The 25,704-nt window shown below is 56.9% G+C and overlaps 2 protein-coding genes across 4 annotated transcripts in view; one reads left to right on the top strand and one right to left on the bottom strand.

Moving 5' to 3' along the window:
- ZNF628 (zinc finger protein 628) overlaps positions 1-25,251 on the top strand; it is a 28,288-nt gene extending 3,037 nt beyond the window's left edge. The window contains exons 1-2 of one of the 3 annotated variants that reach the window (XM_057533472.1): positions 18,047-18,209; positions 21,988-25,251. In XM_057533472.1, the coding sequence (XP_057389455.1) occupies positions 21,993-25,133 (3,141 nt within the window). In that variant the 5' untranslated portion in view covers positions 18,047-18,209; positions 21,988-21,992 and the 3' untranslated portion in view covers positions 25,134-25,251. Of the gene's footprint in view, positions 1-18,046; positions 18,210-18,265; positions 19,042-21,987 lie in introns of those variants that run through there. The other 2 variants (XM_057533473.1, XM_057533474.1) reach the window with 2 other exon arrangements.
- C19H19orf85 (chromosome 19 C19orf85 homolog) lies at positions 952-7,541 on the bottom strand. Its single transcript, XM_057533747.1, has 2 exons — positions 7,369-7,541; positions 952-1,324 (listed from the first exon to the last, which is right to left on the bottom strand). Exons 1-2 carry the CDS (start codon positions 7,539-7,541, stop codon positions 952-954), a joined length of 546 nt encoding a protein of 181 aa, XP_057389730.1.
- Positions 25,252-25,704: the final 453 nt, after the last annotated feature.

Raw genomic sequence — 25,704 nt, forward strand, 5'->3', positions numbered from 1 at the left:
TTGAAAGAGAAGGAGAGTGAACTTGCCATCAGTCTTGGAATAAAATCCAAACTACTCCCAATTCATGGTGTGCCTTTGTCAGCCTCTCGACCTCACCTCTTACCACTCTCCCTCGTCTCACTCCACTCCAGCCATGCTGGCCTCCTTTACTGTTCCCGCAACGTCCCACCTCAGGGCCTTTGCACGAGCTGGTTCCTCTGCCTGGAATCCCAGACTTTCGCAGTACCAGCTCCTCCTTGTCATTCAAGGCCCTCCCTGACCACCCTACATCAAGTAGTCACCTGACCAGGTCGCTGTTCTATTTTCTTCACAGCACTAATGCCAATCTGAAATTGGAAATTTATCTCGTGTTTAAAAAAATGTATGGATGTACTCATTTATTTTCAGTACCCCCGACTTTACTCCCCTCCCATGTGAACTCCGCGAGGGCAGAGATGTCATCTGTTTTATTCACTGCTGAATCCTCAGCACCCAAACCTGGGCCTGGCACATGGTAGGCACTCAGCAAATCTTTGGGAATAGTAAGATGACACCAGACACTAGGCGGAGGTGCACCAGGGTAAGAGGGAGCGGAAGGGACAGTTGCCAAGGAGGTGGGGCTGGGAAGAAAGAAGGGAGGAGGTGGGGGAGGGAGAGCGTGAACCCCTCCCCCCCGAAGGGGCTGTGGTGGGGGAACTGGACCTGGGAGAAGACCCATGAGGCCGGGGTCAGAGGTGGGAGTCTGGGCTTGGTTCATATTCCCAGAGGCTGCCAGGAGGGTAGTGGATGGGACAGGGGGCTCCTGGGGGGGCGGTGGCTGAAGAGCTGTCACGGAGGGAGGGACAGTTTGGTTTGTCTGGGAGCCTGGGCTGGGTTGTGATTGGGTGTCATGGGGAGCGGGTCCCCCAGCCTTCAGGGATCCTATGAGAATGGCAGGCACAAGACACCTCTCACCTGCCCACCCAACCCCCCTCAGGAGCTGAGAGCTCTTTCCCTCCCCCCCAGGGCATGCAGGGTAGGGAGCAAGGGGTCGTAGAAGTGTGGGTCCTGCCTCAGGTCCGCCTGGCCCAGCACACAATGGGACAGGTCAGATGGCGCTGAGGGACACTCTGGGGGGACCACAGTGTCCTCAGAGAGGTCGTGGGTGGAGGCGTCCAGGGCAGCGAGACTCAGGCTGGGGCCGGCATGGGGTGCCTCAGTGAGAACCACAGCACAGGCCTCCCCCAGGAAGGGGGCTGGAGGTGGTGGAGGTGGCCTTTGGGGTGGCGGTCTCTGGGGAGGTGCCTCCTGGGACAGGATGGATATGGCCAGGCGCTGGGTGGCAGCTTTGATCTTGGCAAACTGCCTGCAGAGAGAGCCAGGCATTAGCTGGGTGACCACGAAGGATTCCCCTCCCATCTGCCATCCCAGGAGTGATTTGTCCCTTCTCTCCCTCCACATTTTTCTTCTCTGTGCTAGTGTCTCTGCCCCGGGTCCACTTTCATGAGTCTGACAATGTAATCGTTTTAACCCCATTCATAGGGAAGCTCTGAACAGCTGTGGGGTTTGTGCACTGCACAAGACAGCACATCTCGTCCAACACTACGCACATTTTTTTTTTTTAATTTTTTTTTTTTATGGCTGTGTTGGGTCTTCGTTTCTGGGCAAGGGCTTTCTCTAGTTGTGGCAAGCGGGGGCCACTCTTCATCGCGGTGCGCGGGCCTCTCACTATCGCGGCCTCTCTTGTTGCGGAGCACAGGCTCCAGACGCGCAGGCTCAGTAATTGTGGCTCACGGGCCCAGCTGCTCCATGGCATGTGGGATCTTCCCAGACCAGGGCTCGAACCCGTGTCCCCTGCACCGGCAGGCAGATTCTCAACCACTGCGCCACCAGGGAAGCCCACTACGCACATTTTTGACATTTAGATTTAATATGACTATATTCCAACATGTAGAAGTAAAAAATGTCTTAAGGAAGGGGTGCCTTTAAAAAAGTTTTCACACAAAGGCGCACTGTAGGCTGGCAATGTGACTATAACATGATGCCCTGTGCATTCTACTGCCTAAATAGTTATGAATCTGCATCTCCACCAACCCTCTCAGTATCTCCACTAACCCCTGGTTGGAGTCCCCAGCTTCCCCCACCTGGATGATGGTAATAGCCATTGCACAGGTCTCCCCCCAGTATTCCTAACCCCTCAGTAACAATGCAGACGGATCTCACAAACTGTTAGGGGCTGAACTGTGTCCCCCTAAAATTCATATGTTGAAGTTTTAACCCCCAGGACCTCAGAATGTGACTGTATTTGGAGACAGGGTCTTTAGAGAGGTGATTACATTAAAATGACACCATCAGTGTGGTCCCTAATCCAGCGAGAGGAGATTAGGACACACAGAGGGATGACCATGTGTGAAGCCAAGGAGAGAGGCCTCTCCCTGCCGACACCTTGATCTCGGACTTCAGCCTCCAGAATCATGAGAAAGTATCAATACCTTTCTGTTGCACCAGTCTGTAGTGTTTGATTATGGAAGTTCTAGCAGGTTAATGCAAAAACATAATGTTGAACAAAAGCGGTGAGACTTAGAGTAAGTGGATACGTGACGCCATTTCAATAAAGTTCAAAAACAGGCTAACTCAATCGACAGTGAGAGAAATCAGGATGTGTGACTCACGGGAAGGAGGTACTACCAGGGTCTCTGGGACAAGGAATGCCCTGTTCCTGGATCTGAGTCTTGGTTACGTTAGTGGGGCCCCTTTGGGAAAACTCATTAAGCTCCACACGGATGATGTGTGCATTTTTTTGTACTATGTTAAACTTCCAGGAAAAGGTTTATTTAAAAATGTATCTGATATTGTATGACTCTGTTTATGTGAAATGTCCAGAATAGGCAAATCCCTGGAAACATAGAGCAGATTCGTGGTTACCAGGTGCTGGCGGGGAGGGGAGGATGGGGAGGGAATACTAATGGGTACCGATTCTCCTTTGGGGTTGATGAAAATGTTCCAGAACTAGGTGGAGGTGATGGTTGCAAAACATTATGAATATACAAAATGCCTCTGAATTGTACACTTTAAAATGTTCAAAATGATGAATTTTATGTTATATATATATATTTAATTAATTAATTAATTTAATTTATTTATTTTCGGCTGCATTGGGTCTTCGTTGCTGCACGCGGGCTTTCTCCAGTTGCGGTGAGCGAGGGCTACTCTTCCTTGCGGTGCACATGCTTCTCATTGTGGTGGCTTCTCTTGTTGCAGAGCATGAGATATAGGCACGCGGGCTTCAGTAGTTGTGGCGCATGGGCTCAGTAGTTGTGGCTCGCGGGCTCTAGAGCACAGGCTCAGTAGTTGTGGCACACGGGCTTACTTGCTCCGCGGCATGTGGGATCTTCCCAGACCAGGGCTCGAACCCGTGTCCCCCGCCTTGGCAGGCGGATTCTTAACCACTGCGTCACCAGGGAAACCCAATATTATATATATTTTACCATATTTAGTGAGAACTGCCACTGTGACACTGTCTTTGATGCCAAGGAGAATAGTTATGCTCTGAGTGCCCCAGGGAAAGTTTTCAGTAATGGGAGGTCAGGTTAAATGACAGAGAGGGTGCGAGGGTGGGGACGGGGGACTGATTTAAGATTCATGACAACTACATGCCATGTATGGTCCCTGACCTGAACAAAGTAAGGATAAATGGTGTTTAGGGCTGAAGAGTCGTGACATTTGTGATTTACTTTTAAACTATTTAAAAACATATAGATGAAGGAAATAGGCTAAGATGTTATGGACAGTAAAATCTAAGTGATGTTACATGAGGGATCAATAGGTCAGTGGCTCTTAAACGTCAGTGCACAACAGGAAGGACACCTGGAGGGCTTGTGGGAGTGCTAGTTCCTGGGCCCCTGAGTTTCTGTGGGGGGGTCCGAGAATTTGCATTGCTAACACGTTCCCAAGCGATGCTGAGGTGCTGGTACTGCTGGTCTGGGGACCACCTTTTTAGAACTGCTGCCTCAGACAACTGTCTTGACTTTTCTGTGGGTTTGACAAATGTTCACAAAAAGTTAAAATTTCATAGCGTGGGTGGGAGGGGGTTCCTGAGCGAGCAGGGCCTGAGCGGACCTGGAGGGAGGAGGAGGGCGTGGGTGGGAAGATGCTGAGGAGAGCTTGTCTCTGACCTGGATCTTCCTAGGCTGAGCTTGAGTGCTGAGGGGAATGTGCTTCAGAGCTACCCGGGCTGCCCTCAAGGCCACTGGTGGGCAGCCTGTGTCTCTGGGGAGCATGTGGCAGAACCGGGCATGGGGGTGGGGAGGTTTGGGATGCTCTAGCAGAGAAGCTGGCCCTGGGGAGCAGGGAGGACAGACAGGGAGCCTGGGAGGCCAGAGGCTGGCATTATCACAGGGTCCAGATTGGGGCGAGGGCTGAAGATAGGGAGGGGTCCTTGAGCAGTTGATGAGGAGGCTGAAGAGGAGTTAGGAGGCCAGCTCTGGAACACAGGGCTGGACCCTGTTTGGGGACGTGAGTGTTTTCCTCTTCAGTGGTGTATGTGTGTGTGTGGAGTGAGCATTCTGGGTGCGGCCACAGCTGGGCATCCTGGTGGAAGGCGGCTTGCAGTGTGGGCGCAGTGGCTAGGCTGGACCGGGCTCCCATCTACTCAAATTTGGTTCCACGACCTCCCGAGGCAAGGTCCTGGGCTGGCTGGGAGGAGCCACCTACTTACAGAAAAGCAGGTCCTTTGGCAAGTCACTTTACCTCTCTGTGCCTCAGTTTCTTCATCTGAAAAAGGAGGATTATAAGAGCACCTACCTCCTGGGGTTACTGTCAGGGAGTAATGAGTTCATACTCACTGTAAGTGAGTACTGTGAGTTAAAACTGAAGTACTTAGAACAGTGCTCGGCACATATTAAGTATCAGATAAATTTTAGCGACCATCATCGCCATCACCATCATCCTCACCATCACCATCACCATCATCATCACCATTATCACCACCATCACCATCATTGCCATCACCATCATCATCACCATCACCATCACCATCACTATCATCACCATCATCCTCACCATCATCCTCACCATCATCATCACCAACACCACTATCACCATCATCCTTATCATCATCATCACCATCACCATTACTATCATCATTACCATCACCATCATCACCACCATCACCATCACCATCACCATCACTATCACCATCATCATCCTCACCATCATCCTTATCATCATCACCATCACTATTACTATCATCATCCTCACCATCATCCTCACCATCATCCTCACCATCACCATCACTATCATCACCATCATCATCCTCACCATCATCATCACCATCACCACTATCACCATCATCCTTATCATCATCATGACCATCACCATCACCATTACTATCATCATCACCATCACCATCATCATCACCATCATCATCCTCACCATCACCATCATCATCATCACCATCATCCTCATCACCATCACCACTATCACCATCATCCTCTTCATCCTCACCATCACCATCACCACTATCACCATCATCCTCATTATCATCACCATCACCATTACTATCATCATCACCGTTAATCATCCTTACTACCATCATCACCATCACCATCATCATGATCACCATCACCATCATCCTCATCACCATCACCATCACTGTCATCATTACCATCATCATCCTTACTATCATCATCGCCATCACTGTCACCATCACCATCACCATCATCCTCACCATCATCACCATCATCACCATCATCGTCAAGTCCCTGAGATGCTATATCCAGGCAGGACTATAAAGTGGTCCAGAGCTTGGGCTCTGGATTCAGACTGCCTAGGGTTGTATCAACTGTCTAGCTGTGTAGCCTTGGACAAGTCATTGGACCTCTCTGAGCTTCCTTGTCTGTAATATAGGGGAAAGACAGAACCTACAGTGTGAGTTTGTTGGGAGCATTAAGTGACGTAGTGTATGGCAAGGCCTTAGTACACTGTACCTGGCACACAGCAACCTCAAAAAATGGTTACTGTCAGAGGGTGAGGGGAGAGCACAGGGCAAGGTGGGATGGTGCTGGGTGGGTGTGAGAGGGGGGACAGGCTGAGCAGAGACCTGAAAGAACAGAAGTCTCCATCCACATTCCTGGAGACAGGGAAAGGCATTGTACCACAAAGGGAAGAGCATATGCAAAGGCCCAGAGGCTGAATGGTGAAGTGCTAGATGGGGAGCTGAGGCTGGCAAGGGGAACAGGGGCTAATAGGGCAGAGCCTTTGTCCTGAGGGCGATGGGGAGCCATGGGAGAGGGGCCAAGTGTGGTGTGTGGGTTAGAAAGGCGCTACCTTCAAAAAGCCCCAGAGTCGGACCCCATCTCCACACCCCAGTCCCCCACCCATCATCTGAGCCACCATCATCCCTCGCCTGGATCACTGCAGTAGCCTCCTACACAATCTGATCTCCGCTCAACAGTCAGAGGGATCCTTTCAGATTGTACCACATCCCAGCCCAGAGCCCAAGTCCCTCCAGAGGCCCATGAGGTCTCCACGATCAGGCCCCTGTTTCTTTTGAACCTAATTCCCTTCCCCTTTCACTCTGTTCCAGCCACCCCAGCCTTCTTACTTGCCCTCGCACACACCAGGGATGTTCCTGCCTCAGGGTCTTTGCACATGCTGTCCCCTTCCTGGGATGATCTCTGTCAGACATCCACAGGGCTCCTTCCCTCACCTCTCTCAGGTCTCTGCTCAGATGTCACCTCCTCAGTGAGGCCTTACCTGACACCTTACCTAAAATACCAACCCTCCCCCAGCATGCCCTCCGCAGCACTTATCACCTTCTAACACACTATATTGTTTGTAAAAATCGAGGTAAAATTCATATCACTTAAAATGAACCATTTTAAAGTGTGCAATTCACTGGCATTCAGGACATTCATGATGTCGTGCAACCACCACCTCTAATTAGTTCCAGAACTTTTCATCACCCTGGAAGGAAACCCGGTAGCTATTAGCAGTCTCTTCCCGTCACCCCCCACCGGCCCCTGGCACTCACTAATCTGCTTTCTGGCTCTGTGCATTTGCCCGTTCTGGATGTTTCACAGAAATGGAATGATACAATAGGTTGCCTCTTGCGTCTGGCTGCTTTCACTCATCACCGTGTCTTCAAGTCTCCTCCGCTTTGTCGCATCATACCGTATCATTCGTCTTTTTATTTTGGCCGTCCCTTATCAGCTGCCTGCCCACTGGAACACGAGCTCCGTGAAGACAGAGAATTTTGTCTGCTTTGTACTGATGGGTCGCTGGGGCCTGGCGCACAGTAAATGCATACTGGTGTTGATTGCATCCAGCTCCGGGGTCCACTTCTCTCTGTTCGGTCTGGGCCTGGTCTCCCCAACACCAAGGGCTCCCCTCCCACCCCGCCCCCCTCACCTGCAGATCTGGTTGTGCAGGAACCTCCTGCGGTTGGGCCTCCTTTTGGGGGGCCGGGGCCGCCAGGGGTGCAGGGTGCGCAGCACATAGGCGGCTGCCCCAGGCACGAAGGCACACAGCTCCCGGGGGCCGGGCTCGGAGATTCCAGGGGCTGCCGGAGCCCCGGGGTGCATGGCCAGGGTGATGTGGAGTAGCTCCCCACAATGCTGATCATAAAGCAGCCCCCCAAATCTGTGAGGGGCAAGGAGCAGCCAGGGCTGGGGGTTCAGGGCTGGGGGTGGGGGGACAGGAAGAGAGATGGGCTTTGGGAGGGGGGGTGGGCTGTGCAGGGAAGGGCCCTCCCCGGGCTGGCAGAGGCAGGGCCTGGGCAATTAGAACAGGGCCTTCGTCCTGTGCCCTCGCCTCATCCCTGAGGTTTGAGGCACCTGTAGGTGGGGGTCTGATATAGGAAGGCAAGGGGGCAGGGAGAGGAGGGGTCTTTCTGTGTGCCCCCCAAAGGCCCAATGAGCACATAGTTGGACCTGCGATCTGGGACAGTGCAGTGTAGGTGGGGGGCCAGAGAAAAGCTCCTGGAGATGGCCAATTAAGGGGACAAAGCCCTCATTAGGGAAGCGAGGCCAGGAGCCGAGTCAAGCGCAGCGATTAGCAGCGATTAGCGTGGAGGAGCCATGATTGCAGGCTAGCGGAGGGGCGGTGGGAGACTTGGGTGCGGGCTGGGAAGGAGGGGAGGTGGCCCCCCGGGGGCATGCCGGGAGCCCCCCGCTGTGGGCAGACATCCCACATCCACCCACCCACCTCCACACCCACTTGCCCATGCCTCCTTGCCTCCCTCTGCCCCAGGCCCGGCGCCGCGGGGAAACAGCCTCAGAGAGCAGCTTGCCGGTGCCCAAGGTCTTCCAGCCTGCAGGAGGGGCTGGCTTCGGGGGGAGGGTTGACCCCCAATCCTGCGTTTCATTTCATACCCGAGCTTCTGAGTGAGGAGGGGAGAGGGGAGGGGGGACACCTGTGGTGTGGGCCTCGCTGCTCAGGTGGGTGACATGGGTGACAGCCAGGCTGTGGCAGGAGGGGAAGAGAAAACATGGGCATGGTTCCCCCCAAGGCATTTCACTGGGGGACTGGGGGGCCCTGGTGTTTCCAGGGGGCTGGGCCGTGGCAGGGAGGAGGGGCTGGCTCCTGGGGCTGGTAGTGGGGTCCTCTTGCCTCTGGGAGGGTGTTGGCCAGAGTGGGGGAACCTGGTCTCGGCCGGTGCGGGAGGGGGCGTCTCAGTGTTTGCTCTGAGAAGACTGCATTGGGGGTTTGTGTCGGGAGGTATATGAGTGTCCTGCGGATGCCCTAACACATTATCGCAAACCTAGTGGCTTAAAACCATGCACAGGGGCTTCCCTGGTGGCACAGTGGTTAAGAATCCACCTGCCAGTGCAGGGGAAACGGGTTCGAGCCCTGGTCCAGGAAGATCCCACATGCTGCTGAGCAACTAAGCCCATGCACCACAACTACTGAGCCTGCGCTCTAGAGCCCGCAAGCCACAACTACTGAGCCCACGAGCCACAACTACTGAAGCCCACACACCTAGAGCCCGTGCTCTGCAACGAGAAGCCACCACAATGAGAAGCCCGCGCACTGCAACGAAGTGTAGCCCCTGCTCGCCGCAACTAGAGAAAGCCTGTGCACGGCAAGAAAGACCCAGCGCGGCCAAAAATAAATAAATAAATAAATTTATTTTAAAAAACCCCAAAAACCATGCACAGGGATTCTCTCGCAGTTCTGGGGGTCAGAAGTCCAAGATGGGTCCCACGGGCTAAAGTCAAGGTGTTGCTTCTGGAAGCTCTAGAGGGAATCTGTTCCCATGCCTTTTCTGGCTTCTAGAGGTCTCTCCCAAATTCCTTGCCTTGTGGCCCCTTCCTCCGTCTTCAAAGTGCATCGCTCTGCCCTCTGCCTCTGTTGCCCCATCTCCTTCTGACCCCGACCCTCCTGTCTCCCTCTTATAAGGACTCACTGCGAAATCCAGGATCATCTCCCCCTCTCAAGATCCTGAACTCCACCACACCTACAAAGTCCCTTTCGCTGTAAGTCACACAGTTGGAGGTTCTGCAGGTTAGGACGTCGGCGTCTTTGAGGCGGGGCACAGAGGGAGAGGCTTGGCCCCAGTGATGGCTCCTCCCGGGCTCCCCTCAAGGCCACGTTAACTGGGCCAGTGGTTGCAGCCACTGAGGCTGAGCCTGGGGCTGCCCCCGGCGCCCCCAGCACGCAGGCAGGGAGAGAGACACAGAACAGCGAGGGCTTCCCCCGGGGCTCCCCAGTGCCGACACGCTGCACCTCGGTGAGGCCCCCTGCCCCTGGGCACTCACAGGACGGCATTAGTGTCCCTGTTTCCCGAAGGAGAAACTGAGGTCCGGGCACACAGTCACCCAGAGTCACAGGCAGCTGAGCTGGGGAATTTAACCCACATGGGGAAAAAAACCCTTAGGAGGGAAACTAAGAACTTTCTAAAAGCTCTCATAGTTGTTAAATACTAAAGTATATTATTTCTAAGATCTATTATAAATATCCTTTTTAAAAAAATTAATTTATTTATTTATGGCTGCATTGGGTCTTCGTTGCTGTGTGCGGGCTTCCTCTAGTTGCGGGAGCTACTCTTCGTCGCGGTGCGTGGGCTTCTCACTGTGGTGGCTTCTCCTGTTGTGGAGCTCGGGCTGTAGGTGCACGGGCTTCAGTAGTTGTGGCTCGCGGGCTCTAGAGCGCAGGATCAGTAGTTGTGGCACATGGGCTTAGTTGCTCTGCGGCATGTGGGATCTTCCCGGACCAGGGCTCGAACCCGTGTCCCCTGCATTGGCAGGTGGATTCTTAACCACTGCGCCACCAGGGAAGGCCCTATAAATATCCTTTTTGTCCCCCAAATGATACCTTGATAAAATTATCAGCAGCAAATTATAAAAGACTCTGGCTCAAGAAGAGAATATACATAGGAGTCCTTCCTCCCACCCCCCGGCCAGGCAGCTTGTGGGATCTTAGTTCCCTGACCAGGGATTGAACCTGCACCCTCAGCAGTGAAAGCACGGAGTCCTAACCACTGGACCACCAGGGAATTCCCAACATAGGAGTCCTTTTGTTTATATATATATATATAATATTTGTTTATTTATTTGGCTGCACCAGGTCTTAGTTGCGGCATGCGGGATCTAGGTCCTTGATCAGGGATCGAACCCGGGCCCCCTTCATTGGGATCGCAGAGACTTAGCCACTTGCACCAGGGAAGTCCCAAGGAGTCCTTTTGAAATGAGAGCTACCAAATGTGATATAGTGTAATGTTAGGGAATAATTAAAAAACAAAACAAAACAAAACTCAGTGCCACCACTTGGGAGATCCTGTGTCCTGATTCCAGCTTCCATTACCTCACTGGTAAAACTGGGATAAGAAGGTAGCACAGAGGGGAAATGCTCCAAGCTCGCACAGCGAGTAAGTGGCAAGGCTGGGGTCTGAACTTGAGATAGCATAGGCCCGAGACCAGGCCTTTGCTTCCCAGGCCCGCTCACCATCCAGCAATGCCACAGGCAGCGTCGGCACAGCGGTGGCATCCCGGTGGGCAGTGGCAGTGGCAGAGGCCCAACCAGGTGCAGGGCTCAGGGTGGGGGCCACCTGGCAGAGGTTGCCAGAGGCCCAGTCCCTTGGGAGTGTACTGTGAGCTGCAGTCAGTGAGGCCAGTAGCGGCGGGTGGGCCAGACGCCAAGTGCTACCCGTGTGCCTCACCACAGCCGAGGACAGGGCAGCGTGGACACAGGTGCGGGGACATGACGGGCCCCCAGTGCTCCGCCCCCGGCCCCCGTGACTCCCCGTCTGTCTGGGACTCTCACCAGCTCTGGTGTTGTCTCTCCATCCCCCTTGCTCTCTCCTGCTCTGCCCCCTGGCTCTCCTGCCCCTCGCTGGGTTGTCTGCAGCCCTCTCCTCTCCACTGTGTCTCTGAGGACGCCGCCCACCACTCGTGTGCTTCTGGCTTCTCTCACCGTGTCTGTCCCTTTCACCACCTCTCGAGTGTCTCTCAGACTTTGACTGCCTCTCTGTCTTGGTCTGGGCAGACTGTGTGTGTGTGTGTGTGTGTGTGTGTGTGTGTGTGTGTGTGTGTCCTGGACACACGTGTGGTGTTGTGGGTTGGCATGGAAGGTTTCCCGTCCTGTTGCTCTCAGGCCCAGGGGGAGGGCCCAGGGTCCCTTGGAAAGGGGCTAGGAGGGGAGTAGACCCCCAGGTCTCTGGAGGATTGAAGGTCAGAGCTCAGGCCCCAGGACAGGCAAGGGGCCACCCCTGCATGGCTGGGGCATGACCTTTGCTAACCCAGCTCCAGGAGTGGGCTCACATCCAAGCCATCAGGAGCCAAGGGCAACATCTGCTGGCCAGCTCTGTCCCACCGCCAGACCAACCTGGAATACACCGGGGGCCACCGGCCGGCCGGCCGGCAGGGGCTGGCCTGGGGATGTTCCACCAGGGGGCGCCAACGTCCCAGGCTGGCGCTGGGTCTCCCCGCTGGAGCGTCCTCAAGGTGTGGCCCTTCTCCCCCTGTTTTCGATCTTGATAAGAGTCGCTCACAGCTGGGGGCTGGCTTCATCTGATGTTTGTTGAGGACCTGCACTTGCAGGTATGAGAAGGTATTCACAGGCTCCTTTCTCCTATCCTAGCCCTTGGAATTGGGGGTGGGTGGGGCACATGTAATCATTCAACAAACATTTATGGGGACTTCCCTGGTGGTCCAGCGGTTAAAACTTTGCACTCCCCATGCAGGGGGTCAGGGTTAGATCCCTGATCAAGGAACTAGATCCCGCATGCTGCAACTGAGAGCCCGCGTGCCACAACTAAAAGATGCCGCATGCCGCAACTAAAAAAAAAAAAAGAGATCCTACATGCCGCAACGAAAGATCCCTCTCGCTCAAGGAAGATCCTGCGTGCCGCAACTAAGGCCCAGCGCAGCCAAATGAATAAATTTTTTTTAAAAAAAGCATTTATGGAGCACCTACTGTGTGCAGAAGCTGCGGGTGCAGTGGTGAGCGAGACAAGTACCGTCTGTCCCTGTAGGAGTCTGGGAGGGAGATGTCTGTAAACAAGAAATTATGGTTCCGGATGTGCTGTGAGGATGCTGAGACTGGGCAGTAAGTTGGAGGCCAGACGGGGCAGGGGTGCTGCTTCAGTTGGAGAGGCCCTCTCTGAGAAGGTTATAATTGTCTTGCAACCTTAATGGAAGAGGTAGCAGCCAGGAGCTTCCCAGGCAGAGGGCACAGCAGGTGCAAAGGCCCTGAGGCAGGAGCAAGCTTGAAGGGAGTGAGAGAGGTAGAGTGATGGGAGGAGGTGAAGTCAGAGAAGTGGATGGGGGCCAGACCCATGGGGCTTTGTAGGCTAGGCAGGAGTTGGGTTATGAGGGCAAGAGTGATGGGGAGCCATGGAGGGTTTGGGACAGAGGTAGTTCCCGGAGCTCAGGGCCTTGCCCCAAACCTCCTTTGCAGGCCTCGCTGACCCTGCCCCTACATCCCTCTCCAGTGTGGGGAGGGGGAAACTGAGGTGACAGGGCCAGGCTGGGAGCCCAAACAAGGCTTGTCCCTCCTTGCCTTCACCCTGCTCCTATGCTGCCTCTCTTCACCCAGTCCAAGAGGGACTTTGTTCCCCTTAAAATTTATTGTAAAAATGTACAGGTGGCAGGTTCCTGGTGTCCCCAGCCCATAACTCAGAGGGGCCAACACTGTTGTATTTGTTTTACATCTTTTCTTCTGAGAAGAGCAATGGGCTGAATCATGTCTTCCCAAACTCGTGTTGAAGTCCTAACCACCATACCTCAGAATGTGACTGTATTCACAGATAAGATCTTTAAAGAGGTAATTAAATTAAAATTATGTCAGTAGAGTGGGCCCTACTCCTATATGACTAGTGTCCCTACAAGAAGAGGAAATTTGGACACAGACAGGTGCAGAGGGGAGACCATGTGAGGACACAGGGAGAAGGTGGCCGTCTGCAAGCCAAGGAGAGAGGCCTCAGGAGAAACCAACCCTGCTGACACCTTGATCTTGGACTTCCAGCCTCCAGAATAGTGAGAAAATAACTTTCTGTTGTTTAAGCCACCCAGCCTGTGGCACTTTGTTATCGCAGCCCGAGCAAACCAACACAAGAAGTGTATTAGTTATCTGTGCTGCATAACAAATTACCACAAACACAGTGGTGTAAAACAACATGCATTAATTTTCTCACAGTCCCCGTGGGTCAGGAGTCCAGGCACCACAGTTGAGCTGGGTCCTTAGCTCAGGGTTTCACAAGGCTGCAATCAAGGTGCAGGCTGAGGTCGGGGATCCTCTTCCAAGCTCACATGGCAGAATTCGTTTCCTTGCATCTGTAGAACCCTTGGAGGCTGGTGTCTTCAAGGCCAGCAGGAGAATCACTGATATTCCACTGCTCTGACCTCTAGACCCAATTTTAAAGATCTCGCCTGATCAGGCCCACCCAGGAAAATCTTGTATTAGTCAGGGTTCTCCAGAGAAACAGAACCAATAGGCTCTATCTCTATCTATCTATCTATTTATCTATCTGTCTATCTAGAGAGATTATATATATTACATATATAAAGAAATCTAGGAAATTCCCTGGTGGTCCAGTGGTTAGGACTCCGCGCTTTCACTGCTGAGGGCCTGGGTTCCATTCCTGGTTGGGGAATTAAGATCCCGCCTGCCACGCAGCCAAAAAAACAAAAAACAAACAGAGGGGTCTGTTTTCCCCACACAGGTGGGACCCTGTGAACTGTCCTCCTCCAGGGAGTCTGCCCTAGTTTCCCCCCAGGCTGGGTGAGGGGTCTCCTCTGGCCCCCATGCCCTGGGCGGCCTCTATGGGCTTCTGACACGCATGTGAGACCCGCTAGATAGGCCTTGGATGGAGCTGGACCCTGGGGCTGGAGACACTCCCAGTTAAGTCCCTTCCTGGTTGCAGGAATCACTGCCAGCTCTGTGCCTGGCCAAGAACCTTCAGAGAGCCTTACTGCCCCGCCAACCGCAGTGAACTGGGGATGATGCCCCTTCCACGTGGAGAGGCCTGGCAGGGCAGGGCAGGCTGGGGCACCCCATGAGAGCCCCCAGAGGTGCTGGAAAGGAGCATCCTCAGTCTGTGGGAGGCACAGGCTGGCCCCTTGGTTCCTTCTTCCTGGGACAGCTGACAGCTGTGACTTGGGGACTTCTCTTGCCTGCCCCCTACCCCCCCCCACTTAAAGTGTATCTCTGCTCTTTTTACTCCACTTATGTGAAAAAGGATATTTTATTTTATTTTTTATTTATTTTTTTATTGGAGTATAGTTGCTTTACACTGCTGTGTCAGTTGCTGCTGTACAGCAAAGTGTATCAGCCATACGTATACATATATCCCCTCTTTTCTGGATTTCCTTCCCATTTAGGTCACCACAGAGCACTGAGTAGAGTTCCCTGTGCTCTACAGTAGGTTCTCATTAGTTATCTATTTTATACATAGTAGTTTGTGTATGTCAGCCCCAATCTCCCAGTTCGTCCCACCACCACACCCCACTTTCTGCCTTGGTATCCATACGTTTGTTCTCTATGTCTGTAGGATATTTTATTTTTAGTCTCTGGCCTTGGGAGTCCTATCTTTGCCCCCAGACACCTCCTCTGGGGGGTTGGGTGAGGGCTGCTCCAGGGAGAGGTGTCCCCAACCCCAATCCTCTCTTCTCCAGTGAGCGCAGGCTGTGCTGTCACCAAGGTGTTGGACTGAGTGGCCAAAACCAGAATCGAATGTCCACACAGCAGGACACCCCCCCACTTCCAGAGGGAAGGGAGGCTGGCCGAAGGGCTCAGGTGTCTGGGGTCCAGGAGCACTTGAGGGGGCACGGTGAGTGGGACCTGAGCTCCCTCCATGCTCTGTAATCAAAGTGCGCAGGGCCCAGACTCTGGTCCTGGATGAGCCACCTTGGAGCTGGACTGCCCCAGAAGCCTGGCACACGTCCCCCACTACCTGGAGTGTGGCTGGTAGGGATGGGTGAGGGAGAGTGGGGAAGAGGGGAGGGCCAGGCTCCCCAGTTCCTACCAGGGTTTCTCCTCTCCTTCGACTACTTCCTTGGGATGGGGGTGCAGACCTTGCCAATCCTTTTGGCTGGGATGGGGGTAAATGCAGAGACACTCTGACGTGCACACAGGGCTTGTGGGACGTGAGTGACAACCTTGGGCCCAGGGAAGTGTTGGGTAGGTAGTCTTGGCCACCTTCAAAGACTGCAGTCCCCACTCCCATCCCTGTACCCCATGGGAAGAATGGTTCACCTGGCTGGCAAGGCAGGGGGCTCAGGGGGACTGGGGCTGGATGGGATGCCTGATCTAGTGGGAGGGGTTCAGCTGCGAAAAGTACCTGGGGCGGGGTGTTGTTGGCCAGAAATAAGAATGCCTGGGGGGACTTCCCTGCCAGTCCAGTGGTTAAGACTCTGCGCTTCCACTGCTGGGGGCGTGGGTTCAATCCCTGGTGTTTGATCCCCAATCAGGGAACTAAGATCCCGCGTGCTGTGTGGCGCGGCCAAAAAAAAAAAAAAAAAAAGGATGCCTGGGGACTGGACAGGCGTATGTCCAGATGTTTGCTTAGTCCCACATCAAGCCTTCACCCACTGCCCCAGCCCTGGACATGCCCCCACGCCCATCTCTCCTACTGCATTTTTTCTCTGAGACGCTTAGCGGCACATAGCATGGGATATGTGTTATTTATTATGTCTTGTTTATTGCCACCCTTCACCCCCTGTAGATTTTGTAAACTCACTGGGACCGAACTTTTGTTGCCCCCTCCCAAGCCCCCATTGCTATGTCCCAGCTGCTAGGGCAAGATCTGGGGAGGGTCCTGGGTAAGGACTGAGGGTCTGGACACTACAGAATCTGGACTGGGTGCCTCTGATAACTTCCTATGATATCTGTGTCAGCTGCAGAGGACTCCGCGTACGAGGCTCCATGAGGGGTCCAGCTCAGGGATGGATGGGGGGACAACTCCTCTTCCCATCCGTGACCCTGGAGAGCCAGACACGGTGTTAGCGTCCCACCACTCACCCCACAGGGCTGTTACTGCTGTCTTGAAAAGGAGCCTGTCAAATCTGCACAACTTTTTTTTTCTTCTTCCTCCCCAAAGAGGCCCCGGGCCCCGAGAGTGGGAGCCAGTTGCTCATAGGGGATCCTCGCTCCATCCCCAAGCCTCCGTTAGCGTTAGCGGCCAGAGCCTGATGTGTTGAGGAGCCTTGGATACAGACCCCAGGGGGCAGGGCCTGCAGGTCTCTCCTCTTCCTAGCTTTCCCCTCTTTACTCCTTAACAGCTCAGAACTCTCCTCAGGTGTCCCTCCCCGCCCCCCCCCCCGACCCCCACCCCGACCCCAGTGCCTCTGGCAGCTTCGTTTCTGGCAGGGGAGGTGAAAGCTGAAGTGAGAGGAACGTTTGGGCTGAACTGGAAGCCAAGGGTTTTATATGCATGAATTCACTGGAGATTTCATAAAGACCCTGCTGGGCAGGGACAGGTCCAACAGCTCAGATCACGCCTGAGTCCCAGCCTGCCTGGGGGCCTTGGGAAACTGTATGGGAGGCTGTAAAAATTCACTCATTCAACAGAGTGTCGTCTGCTTCTGATTAAGCCCCTTATTGGTTGTTGGGGACACCTGGGTGGCAAAGTCAGACCCCATCCGTCTGTCCTGGAACAGAGATGAGTGCCGCTGAGCATGTAATGGGACCCCACCTAGCACAGGGGCTTTCTGGTAGTTGAGAAGGGACGCGGTAAGGGTAGCCGTCAGGCTGAGGAGGATTGCCTTGGAACAGTGGTTCTCAACCAGGGGAACTGCAGCCAGGTCTGGAGACGGCTGTCATAACGTGTGGTGGAGGGGAGCCGGGTGGCGAGGAAGGCTGTCGGCCTCTAGTGGGTTAGGGTTAGGCCACTATGCTGCTAGCCACCCTACAAGGCACAAGACAGCCCCCACAGTAAAGAAAGGCCGGCCCAAATGTCACCAGTGCCATGGTTGAGAAACTAGTTGGATGACCCGCAGAAAAGTCAGTTTGACTTAGAGGCCGAGGCTGGTGAGAGCTGAACATGGGAAGGAGGGAGAGGGGATTCAGGACAGCCCGTTTTCCCCTAAGCCCCCAGGCTGCGAAGGAGGCAGGGGTCCCTGGTGCCCTGGGCAGCCCCCTGCATAGCAGGGCCCAGGTTCCCCAACAGCCGCACTAGCGAGGATGCAACAGACGCCCGGGAACCGCAAGCACGAGGGACCTTTGGCGGGCAGGAAGCACTGCGGGCTTCAGTTTTCCCAACGGGGGAAAAAATGGGAGCCCCGAGGCCTGGGCGTGGGGCCAGGCCAGGAGTGACCACATCCCTGGTGGGCGACGCCTGCTCGGGAACCGCGCTGCGGGGGAGGATTCTATCACAGACGAGAGGGAGTCGATGCTAATAAAGGGGAACGTGCGACCCTGCGTCCCGACCCAGCTTTCCCCGGCCTTGGGCCGACCCCCGCGACCGCTGCAAGGACCAAGTGGTCGGAGTCCCGAGAGTACTACAACTCCCAAGATGCCTCGCGCCGCCTGTGCCAGGAAGGGCCGACACGGCCGGCGGCCAATGGGGGGTACGGAGGCGGGGCCTCTGCGCACGTGGCGTCCTGACGCACGGACGGCGACGTCGGGGTTTGTGTGCGCGAGAGGCCGCCGATAAAGGTTGGGTGCCTCGCGCCGGGGGCCGTTGGGAGGGAGCGTGCCCCCGCCCCCTCCCCGGCCCCCACTCCTGCACCGCCGCTGCAGGGGCCCCGCCTTCCCATCGACCCCTGCGGGAAGGCCCTGGGTCTCCCCAGCTCATTCCCCGGTCGGGGCCGCAGGTGAGAGACCGGAGGGGCGGGGGTGGGGGAGGGACCGGAGGGCGGAGACGTTGGGGAAACGGCGAACGTGAAACCGGAAGGGATGCCTTAAAGGGAAGGGTGCTACTTCACCTCCGACTTTCGTCTGCCGGGCCGGCTCCGCCCCCTTAAAGGGCAAGGGGCTGCTTTTTTAAAGGGGCGGGGCAGGTTGTGCAGTTAATAAAGAGCTTCCCGCTTCCATCACCCCACACCTCCCACCCCCCGAGAATAAATTGTCTCTTTAAAGGCCGGTGACGGTGTCCCAGATACTGAAAGAAAAGCTTCTGAATCCTAGTGGCTTCAAAGCAGTCCCTAGTTTAGCTGAGAAAGGGTGGAGATGGTTGTGCAGGAGCAGGATCCTCTTAAAGGGGAAGTCGGGCCTGATGGAAGGGTGTGGCCCGGCCTTTTGAAGAGGATGCTCTTTACCAGATAAGATGGGTCCCGGCTGTTCCAGAGCACGGATGTCTCCTGTTTAAGGCATGCCGGCCTTCTGAAAGAGACACTTGCAGCTTCCTGGGATAACCTCTTAAAAGGACTTGCTTACATTTTAAAGGGGACGCTCATCTTTTTAAAGGGAATCTTTATGGCTTGTGCAAAGGGATGCCCAGCTTTCTTTCATTCAAGATATGTTCACTGAGTACTCACTCTGTGCCAGATATTATTCTAGGCGCTGGGATGCAACAGTGAACAAGATGCCACTAGCATCTAGTGGACCGAGGCCGGGGATACTGCTAACCAACTTGCAATGCAGGAAACAGCCCCCTGTCCGGCTCCAATCTCAACAGTGCTGATGCTGGGAAACTCTGATTATAAAGTAGGTTAGAAGGTGATAAGCCCTATGGAGAAAAAAAAATAAGTCAGGGAAAGAGAATGCGGCATGCTGGGAGGGGTTGCAGAGTTAGGTAGGGTGGTCAGGGAATAATTCCCCAAGATGACATTTCAGCAAAGACTTGGAGGTGAGGGAGGGAGCTTACTGGATATTGGAGGGAAGGGGGTACTAGGCAGGGGCCTGTGTGGGGCCCCAGGTGGGAGTGGGCATGCCTGACCCGGCCCTGTGACCAGAGTGCTCTGAGGGTTGGAGAGGCTAGCAAGACAGTCAGGGAGGGAAGGAAGCCATAGGCCGTGGGAAGTCTGTAGGTTCTTGTAAGGGATTAGCTTTCTGCTCTCAAATGGGAGCAGTGGAAGGCTTTAGCAGAGAGGAATGAAATGGTCTGTCTGTGTTGGCAGTTTCCATTCAGCCTCTGTGTTGGGAACAGACTGGGGGTAGGAAGAGTAAGGGTGGAAACTAGGAGAGCTGTCAGAAGGCTGTTGCAGTTGCCCAGGAGGGAGATGTTGGTGCCCTAGAAAAAGGTGGTAATGGGGGACTTGGTGGGAAGTGGCCAGATTCCAAGGACGCTCCTGCTGGACTAGGGGAGTCGGGTGACGGACTGGTCATAGAGAGTGAGGGAGAAAGAGGAGGTGAGGATGCCCTGGGACTTTGGGCCTGAGCAAGAATAACGGTGTTTTTGGAGATGGAGCAGACTGGGAGTGAAAGAGATATTTGCGGGGGCCAGAGAGGGGAGAGAGCAGGAGGAAAAACTGGAGTTAGGCTTTGGGCATGTTAAGGTTGAGGTGTCTATTAGGCATCCAAATGGCATAGTCCAGCAGGGGTGTAGGTTTCAAAGGACAGGTGGCACGTGGAGATCAATTTTGGAATTGTCCAATTTATAGATTGTGAAGTCCCAGGAGTGGGTGAGGGCTTCCAGGGAGAGTGTGGATACAGAATAGGAGGCTTGATAGAACCCTGGACTCTCCTGCATTCACAAGTAGGACTAGCACCCGAAACTGAGAAGGGTGGCAGGTGAGGAGCGCGGTATCCCAGAAGCCAAGGGGACTGGTTTAAGGAGAGAGAGAATAAGGCGTCCATTGACCACTGAGCAGAGACCACTGGATTTAGCAACTAGGAAGCCATGAGTGGAGGGGGCGGGGGGAGGATCTGATTGACAGGGTTTGAGATGGGAAAGAGCATGTATTGATGGCACTTTTAAGTTGCTTTGCTGCAAGGAGACAGAAATGAGGCCAGAGCTGGAGGAGGAAGTGGGGTGAAGGGTTTTTGTTTTTTTAAAGATGGGAGGGCTTCCCTGCTGGCGCAGTGGTTAAGAATCCGCCTGCCAATGCAGGGGACACGGGTTCGAGCCCTGGTCCAGGAAGATCCCACATGCCGTGCAGCAGCTAAGCCCGGGTGCCACAACTACTGAGCCTGTGTTCTAGGGCCTGCGAGCCACAACTACTGAGCCCACGTGCCACAACTACTGAAGCCCACGCGCCTAGAGCCCGTGCTCCACTAGAGAAGGCACCGCAATGAGAGGCCCGCGCACCGCAACGAAGAGTAGCCCCCACTTGCCACAACTAGAGAAAGCTCGCGCGCAGCAATGAAGACCCAACGCAGCCAAAAAAAATTTTTTTTTAAGTTATAAAGATGGGAGACCTGGCTTGTGGGTACACTGATGGGAACGGTCCAGGAGATGAGGAGAATCGCTGTAGGTGGGAAGTCAGAGTCTTTAGGCCCAGAAGTAGGCAGGCGGGAAGGGGTAGTGCAGGGTTTCTCAGCCTCAGCACCATTGGCGTTTTGAACTGATTGCTCCTTGCTGTTTGGGGGCTGGGGGTGGTGCTGTCCTCTGCCTCGTAGGACGCTGAGCAGCGTCCCTGGCCTCTGCCCACTAGATGCCAGTGGCACCTGCTCCTCCAGTCGACAGCCAGATAACCAGAACAGTCTCCAGGCATTGCCACATGTCCGCTGGGGTGGAGGGCGTGGTGGTGGTGGTCCAGGGAGCTTCCATTGCCCCACTGAGAACCACCAGTGTAGTTGTTGGAAGATGGGAATGTTCTCTTCTGGTTGCTTTTATTTTCTCAGCGACAAGATCAATGGCAGGGTCACCTGCTAAGAGCAAGAGGGGATAGGAGAGAGATTTGAGGGGAAAAGAAACATGGCAAGTATCACCTGGTGGGGTGGGTGAATGGACCAGAGAAATGCAGCATGAGCAGTGCAGGGTGTTGGGGAGGGAGCTTTGAGATCCTTGGGCACAAATGCAAAAGGAGGCTGAGGCCAGGCAGTTTCCAGTCACCAGCAGCATCTGTGCTGGATAAGGGGGGCAGTGAGGGTGTGGATGAGGGGGCGGAGGATGCAGAGCCCACAGGATCAATGGGTGGTAGATATGGCTGAACCTAGGGATTCTGGGTTAGGGTCCCAAGAGGGAGAGGTGGAGCAGGATGGGTGGTGGTGGAGAATGGATGCTCACAGAGGCTTTGTCTGTCGTGAAAGGGTTTGGGGTGTGGCAGTGGAAGCGGGTATTGAGGCAGGATGGGGATGAGGTCTTTAGAGGGACCAGAGGATCCAAAGCGCGGTGCTAGAGACCCCAGCCTTCTTCGAAGACACTGCCTGTCTTTAGAGGGACTGAGCATAGCCGGAAAGGCAGTACCTGGCCTCATAAAGGCCACGTCCAGCAGTCCAGCCTCCTGGAGGAGATGGCCGGCATGGTGGAGGGCGGGGCGACCAGCTCCTCCCAGTTTGCCATACGTTTCCTTTTTAGCACCCAAAGCCTTCCGTCGTGGGCAGCCTCTCCGGCCAGAGCTGACCTGCACTACAGGAAGCCGTAATCCTAAGGGATGTGTCCCGTGCCTCTCACAGGGCCACCCCGTGGGTTTGGGGTTGAGATAACCCGGTGTGTGGGCGGAGGTGGGGGGAGCGCCCGCCCTCGCCTGACCCGGAATCCCTCCCCAGGTGTGATGGTTGGCTCCCACACGGACATGGCGCCGGCCTCTACCGCAGAGGGGGCCGGGGAGAAGCCGGGCCCCGCGGCTCCGGCCCCCACGGCCCAGTATGAGTGTGGGGAGTGCGGCAAGTCCTTCCGCTGGTCGTCCCGGCTCCTGCACCACCAGCGCACGCACACGGGCGAGCGTCCCTACAAGTGCCCCGACTGCCCCAAGGCCTTCAAGGGCTCCTCGGCCCTGCTTTACCACCAGCGGGGCCACACGGGCGAGCGGCCCTACCAGTGCCCCGACTGCCCCAAGGCCTTCAAGCGCTCGTCGCTGTTGCAGATCCACCGCAGCGTGCATACCGGCCTGCGGGCCTTCACCTGCGGCCAGTGCGGCCTGGCCTTCAAGTGGTCGTCCCACTACCAGTACCACCTGCGCCAGCACACGGGCGAGCGGCCCTACCCCTGCCCGGACTGCCCCAAGGCCTTCAAGAACTCGTCCAGCCTGCGGCGCCACCGGCACGTGCACACGGGCGAGCGGCCCTACACCTGCGGCGTGTGCGGCAAGAGCTTCACGCAGAGCACCAACCTGCGGCAGCACCAGCGCGTGCACACGGGCGAGCGGCCCTTCCGCTGCCCGCTCTGCCCCAAGACCTTCACGCACTCGTCCAACCTGCTGCTGCACCAGCGCACCCACGGCAGCGCCGCCGCCCCCGCCGCGGGCGCCGCCCCCGCCCCTCCGCCGCGGGAGCCCGGCGGCAAGGTCTTGGTCTCGGAGGCCTACCTGCAGCGGCCCCTCCAACCCCCCAGCCCGCCGGCGCCCCCGCCGCCCGCGCCCCCGCCCGTGGTGCCCGAGCTCTTTCTGGCCGCGGCCGAGACCACGGTGGAGCTGGTGTACCGCTGCGACGGCTGCGAGCTAGGCTTCGGCAGCGAGGAGCTGCTCTTGGAGCACCAGCCTTGCCCCGGGCCGGAGGCGCCGCCCCCGCCCGCGGACGCGCCCTCGGAGCCGCGGAAGGCCGACCCTCCCCCGCCGCCCTCCCTGTCCCCGCCGTCCCCCCTGCCGCAGCCCCCTCCCGCCGCTGCTGCCCCTGGATTCGCCTGCCTCCCCTGCGGGAAGTCCTTCCGGACAGTGGCCGGCCTCTCCCGCCACCAGCACAGCCACGGGGCGGTCGGCGGGCAGGCGTTCCGCTGCGGCAGCTGTGACGGCGCCTTCCCGCAGCTGGCCAGCCTCCTGGCGCACCAGCAGTGCCACGTGGAGGAGGCCGCGGCCGGGCGCCCGCCCCCCCAGGCCGAGGCTGCCGAGGTCACCTGTCCCCAGGAGCCGCTTGCCCCCGCCCCCGCCCCGCCCGCTCCCGCGCCCGCCCCCGCTTCCGCGGAGCGACCCTACAAATGCGGCGAGTGTGGCAAGGCCTTCAAGGGCTCATCGGGGCTGCGCTACCACCTGCGGGACCACACGGGCGAGCGGCCCTACCAGTGCGGCGAGTGTGGCAAGGCCTTCAAGCGCTCGTCGCTGCTGGCCATCCACCAGCGCGTGCACACCGGCCTGCGGGCCTTCACCTGTGGCCAGTGCGGCCTTACCTTCAAGTGGTCGTCGCACTACCAGTACCACCTGCGGCTGCACTCGGGCGAGCGGCCCTACGCCTGCGGGGAGTGCGGCAAAGCCTTCCGCAACACGTCGTGCCTGCGGCGCCACCGGCACGTGCACACGGGCGAGCGGCCCCACTCCTGCGGCGTGTGCGGCAAGAGCTTCGCCCAGACCTCCAACTTGCGGCAGCACCAGCGCGTGCACACGGGCGAGCGGCCCTTCCGCTGCCCGCTCTGCCCCAAGACCTTCACGCACTCGTCCAACCTGCTGCTGCACCAGCGCACCCACTCGGCCGAGCGCCCCTTCGCCTGCCCTATCTGCGGCCGCAGCTTTGTCATGGCCGCCTACCTGCAGCGGCACCTGAGGACGCATGCCCCGGCCAACGCCACTTCTGGCCCCGCAGCCCCCGGCGCCGGCCCCCAGCCCCCTGCCCCACTGGCTGCCGCCCCAGCCCCGTCCGCCACCCAAGATGTCCACGTCCTCCCCCACCTCCAAGCCACGCTCTCCCTAGAGGTGGCAGGGGTCACGGCCCAGGCCCCGCCCCCCAGCCCAGCAGCCCCCAACTCCCAGACGTTTCTCCTGGTGCAGACTGCCCAGGGCCTCCAGCTGATCCCCAGCAGCGTCCAGCCCCCCACACCCCCGCCGCCCCCCGCCCCCCCCAAGCTCATCTTGCTGCCCTCCTCCAGTACTGGTGGTGGGGGCAGCGGTGCAAGGCAGGGCCCACGGGCAGTGGGGAAAGCTGGGCAGGGGGCTGGAGTAGTCTGGCTGCCAGGCCCTGGGGGGCTAGGGGTGCAGGGAGGGAGCAACACCGGGGCCAGCGCGGGAGCGCAGAGCCTCATAGTTCTGCAGAATGTGGGGGCTGGGGAGGCAGGGCCGCAGGAAGTGAGCGGGGTCCAGCTCCAACCCCTTCGGCCAGCCCCGGAACTGACCACGGTCCAGCTCCAGCCGGCCCAGGAGGTGACCACGGTCCAGCTCCAGCCGGCCCAGGAGGTGACCACGGTCCAGCTGCAGCCTGTAACGGGTCAGCTGTCCAATTCCAGTGGGGGAGCCGTCACCACTGAGGCGCCTAATCTGCTGGTGGTTCAGAGTGGGGCAGCGGAGGAGTTGCTGGCGGACCCCGGCCCGGGGGAGCCCGGTGACGGTGAGGCCAGCACTGGTGTGGTCCAGGATGTGCTCTTTGAGACGCTGCAGACGGAGGAGGGGCTGCAGAGTGTCCTGGTGCTGAGCGGGGCTGATGGGGAGCAGACCCAGCTGTGTGTGCAGGAGGTAGAGACCTTACCCTCGGGGCTGGCTGAGCCGCCAACCCCTGGCCCACCGGGACAGAAACTGCTCATTATCCGCAGTGCTCCGGCCACCGAGCTGCTGGAGAGTGGCAGCGTTGGGGGAGGCGCCGCTGCGCTGCAGCTGCTGGCCCCACCACCACCTGGCTCAGGCTCTGCTCCCGCGGGCGTCCCTGCGGCTCCTGCCTCCCAGATGGTACAAGTGGTCCCTGCGGGAGCTGCACCTGGGGGCATGACCCCCCAGGGCCTACCCTCCATCCAGATCGTCCAGACTCTGCCCGCAGTCCAGCTGGTGCACACGTTTTGAGTAGAACCACTGGTTCCCCTTCCCGCCCCACACAGAGACCCCGACTCACTGCCCGCCTGGGCTGGGCTGAGCTGGGGGGAGGGGAACTGCAGGCTGGGCTTGCTAATAAAGACCAGAATCTCCTCTCCTGTGCTTTTGTTTTATTTGTGGTTTGGGAGGTCACTGTCATGGCCATAGCCACCACTTGGGAACCTGGAGTCTCATCTCTTGCTTCCTGGTTCGCAGGTGACTTGCTTTGCGTCTTGGGGCCAGCCACTTCTCCTATGTGGGCTCTGTTTATCCTTTTTTTAAAAAGGGATGCAACGGTCACTATATGGGGGAGGCGTTGGAATCGAGAATTCTGGTCTGCCACTTGTTCTCTGTAAGTCACCCCACCCCTCCTCTCACGGAAAAATGGGTGGGTGGGAATGCCCATCCCGAATGTCACTGAGAGCCGGGGTGGGTTGGTTTGGGGTGGGGCAGTTTGGGAGCCAGTGGGCTCAAGATGCTGACGCGGCCCCTCCCGCGAAGGCCCTGGAACCAAAGAGAATAGACCCACTGAGTTCGCCGCCCCGCCCCCACCCCCTGCGCT

The sequence above is a fragment of the Balaenoptera acutorostrata genome, chromosome 19, assembly GCF_949987535.1.
Source record: "Balaenoptera acutorostrata chromosome 19, mBalAcu1.1, whole genome shotgun sequence".
Taxonomy (NCBI): Eukaryota; Metazoa; Chordata; class Mammalia; order Artiodactyla; family Balaenopteridae; genus Balaenoptera; species Balaenoptera acutorostrata.

Coding starts and splice junctions, on each gene's coding strand:
- C19H19orf85 (XM_057533747.1), bottom strand. CDS start 7,541: ATGCACCCCGGGGCTCCGGCAGCCCCTGGAATCTCCGAGCCCGGCCCC. Junction 1,325..7,368: donor CTGCACAACCAGATCTGCAG/GTGAGGGGGGCG, acceptor CTCTCTCTGCAG/GCAGTTTGCCAAGATCAAAG.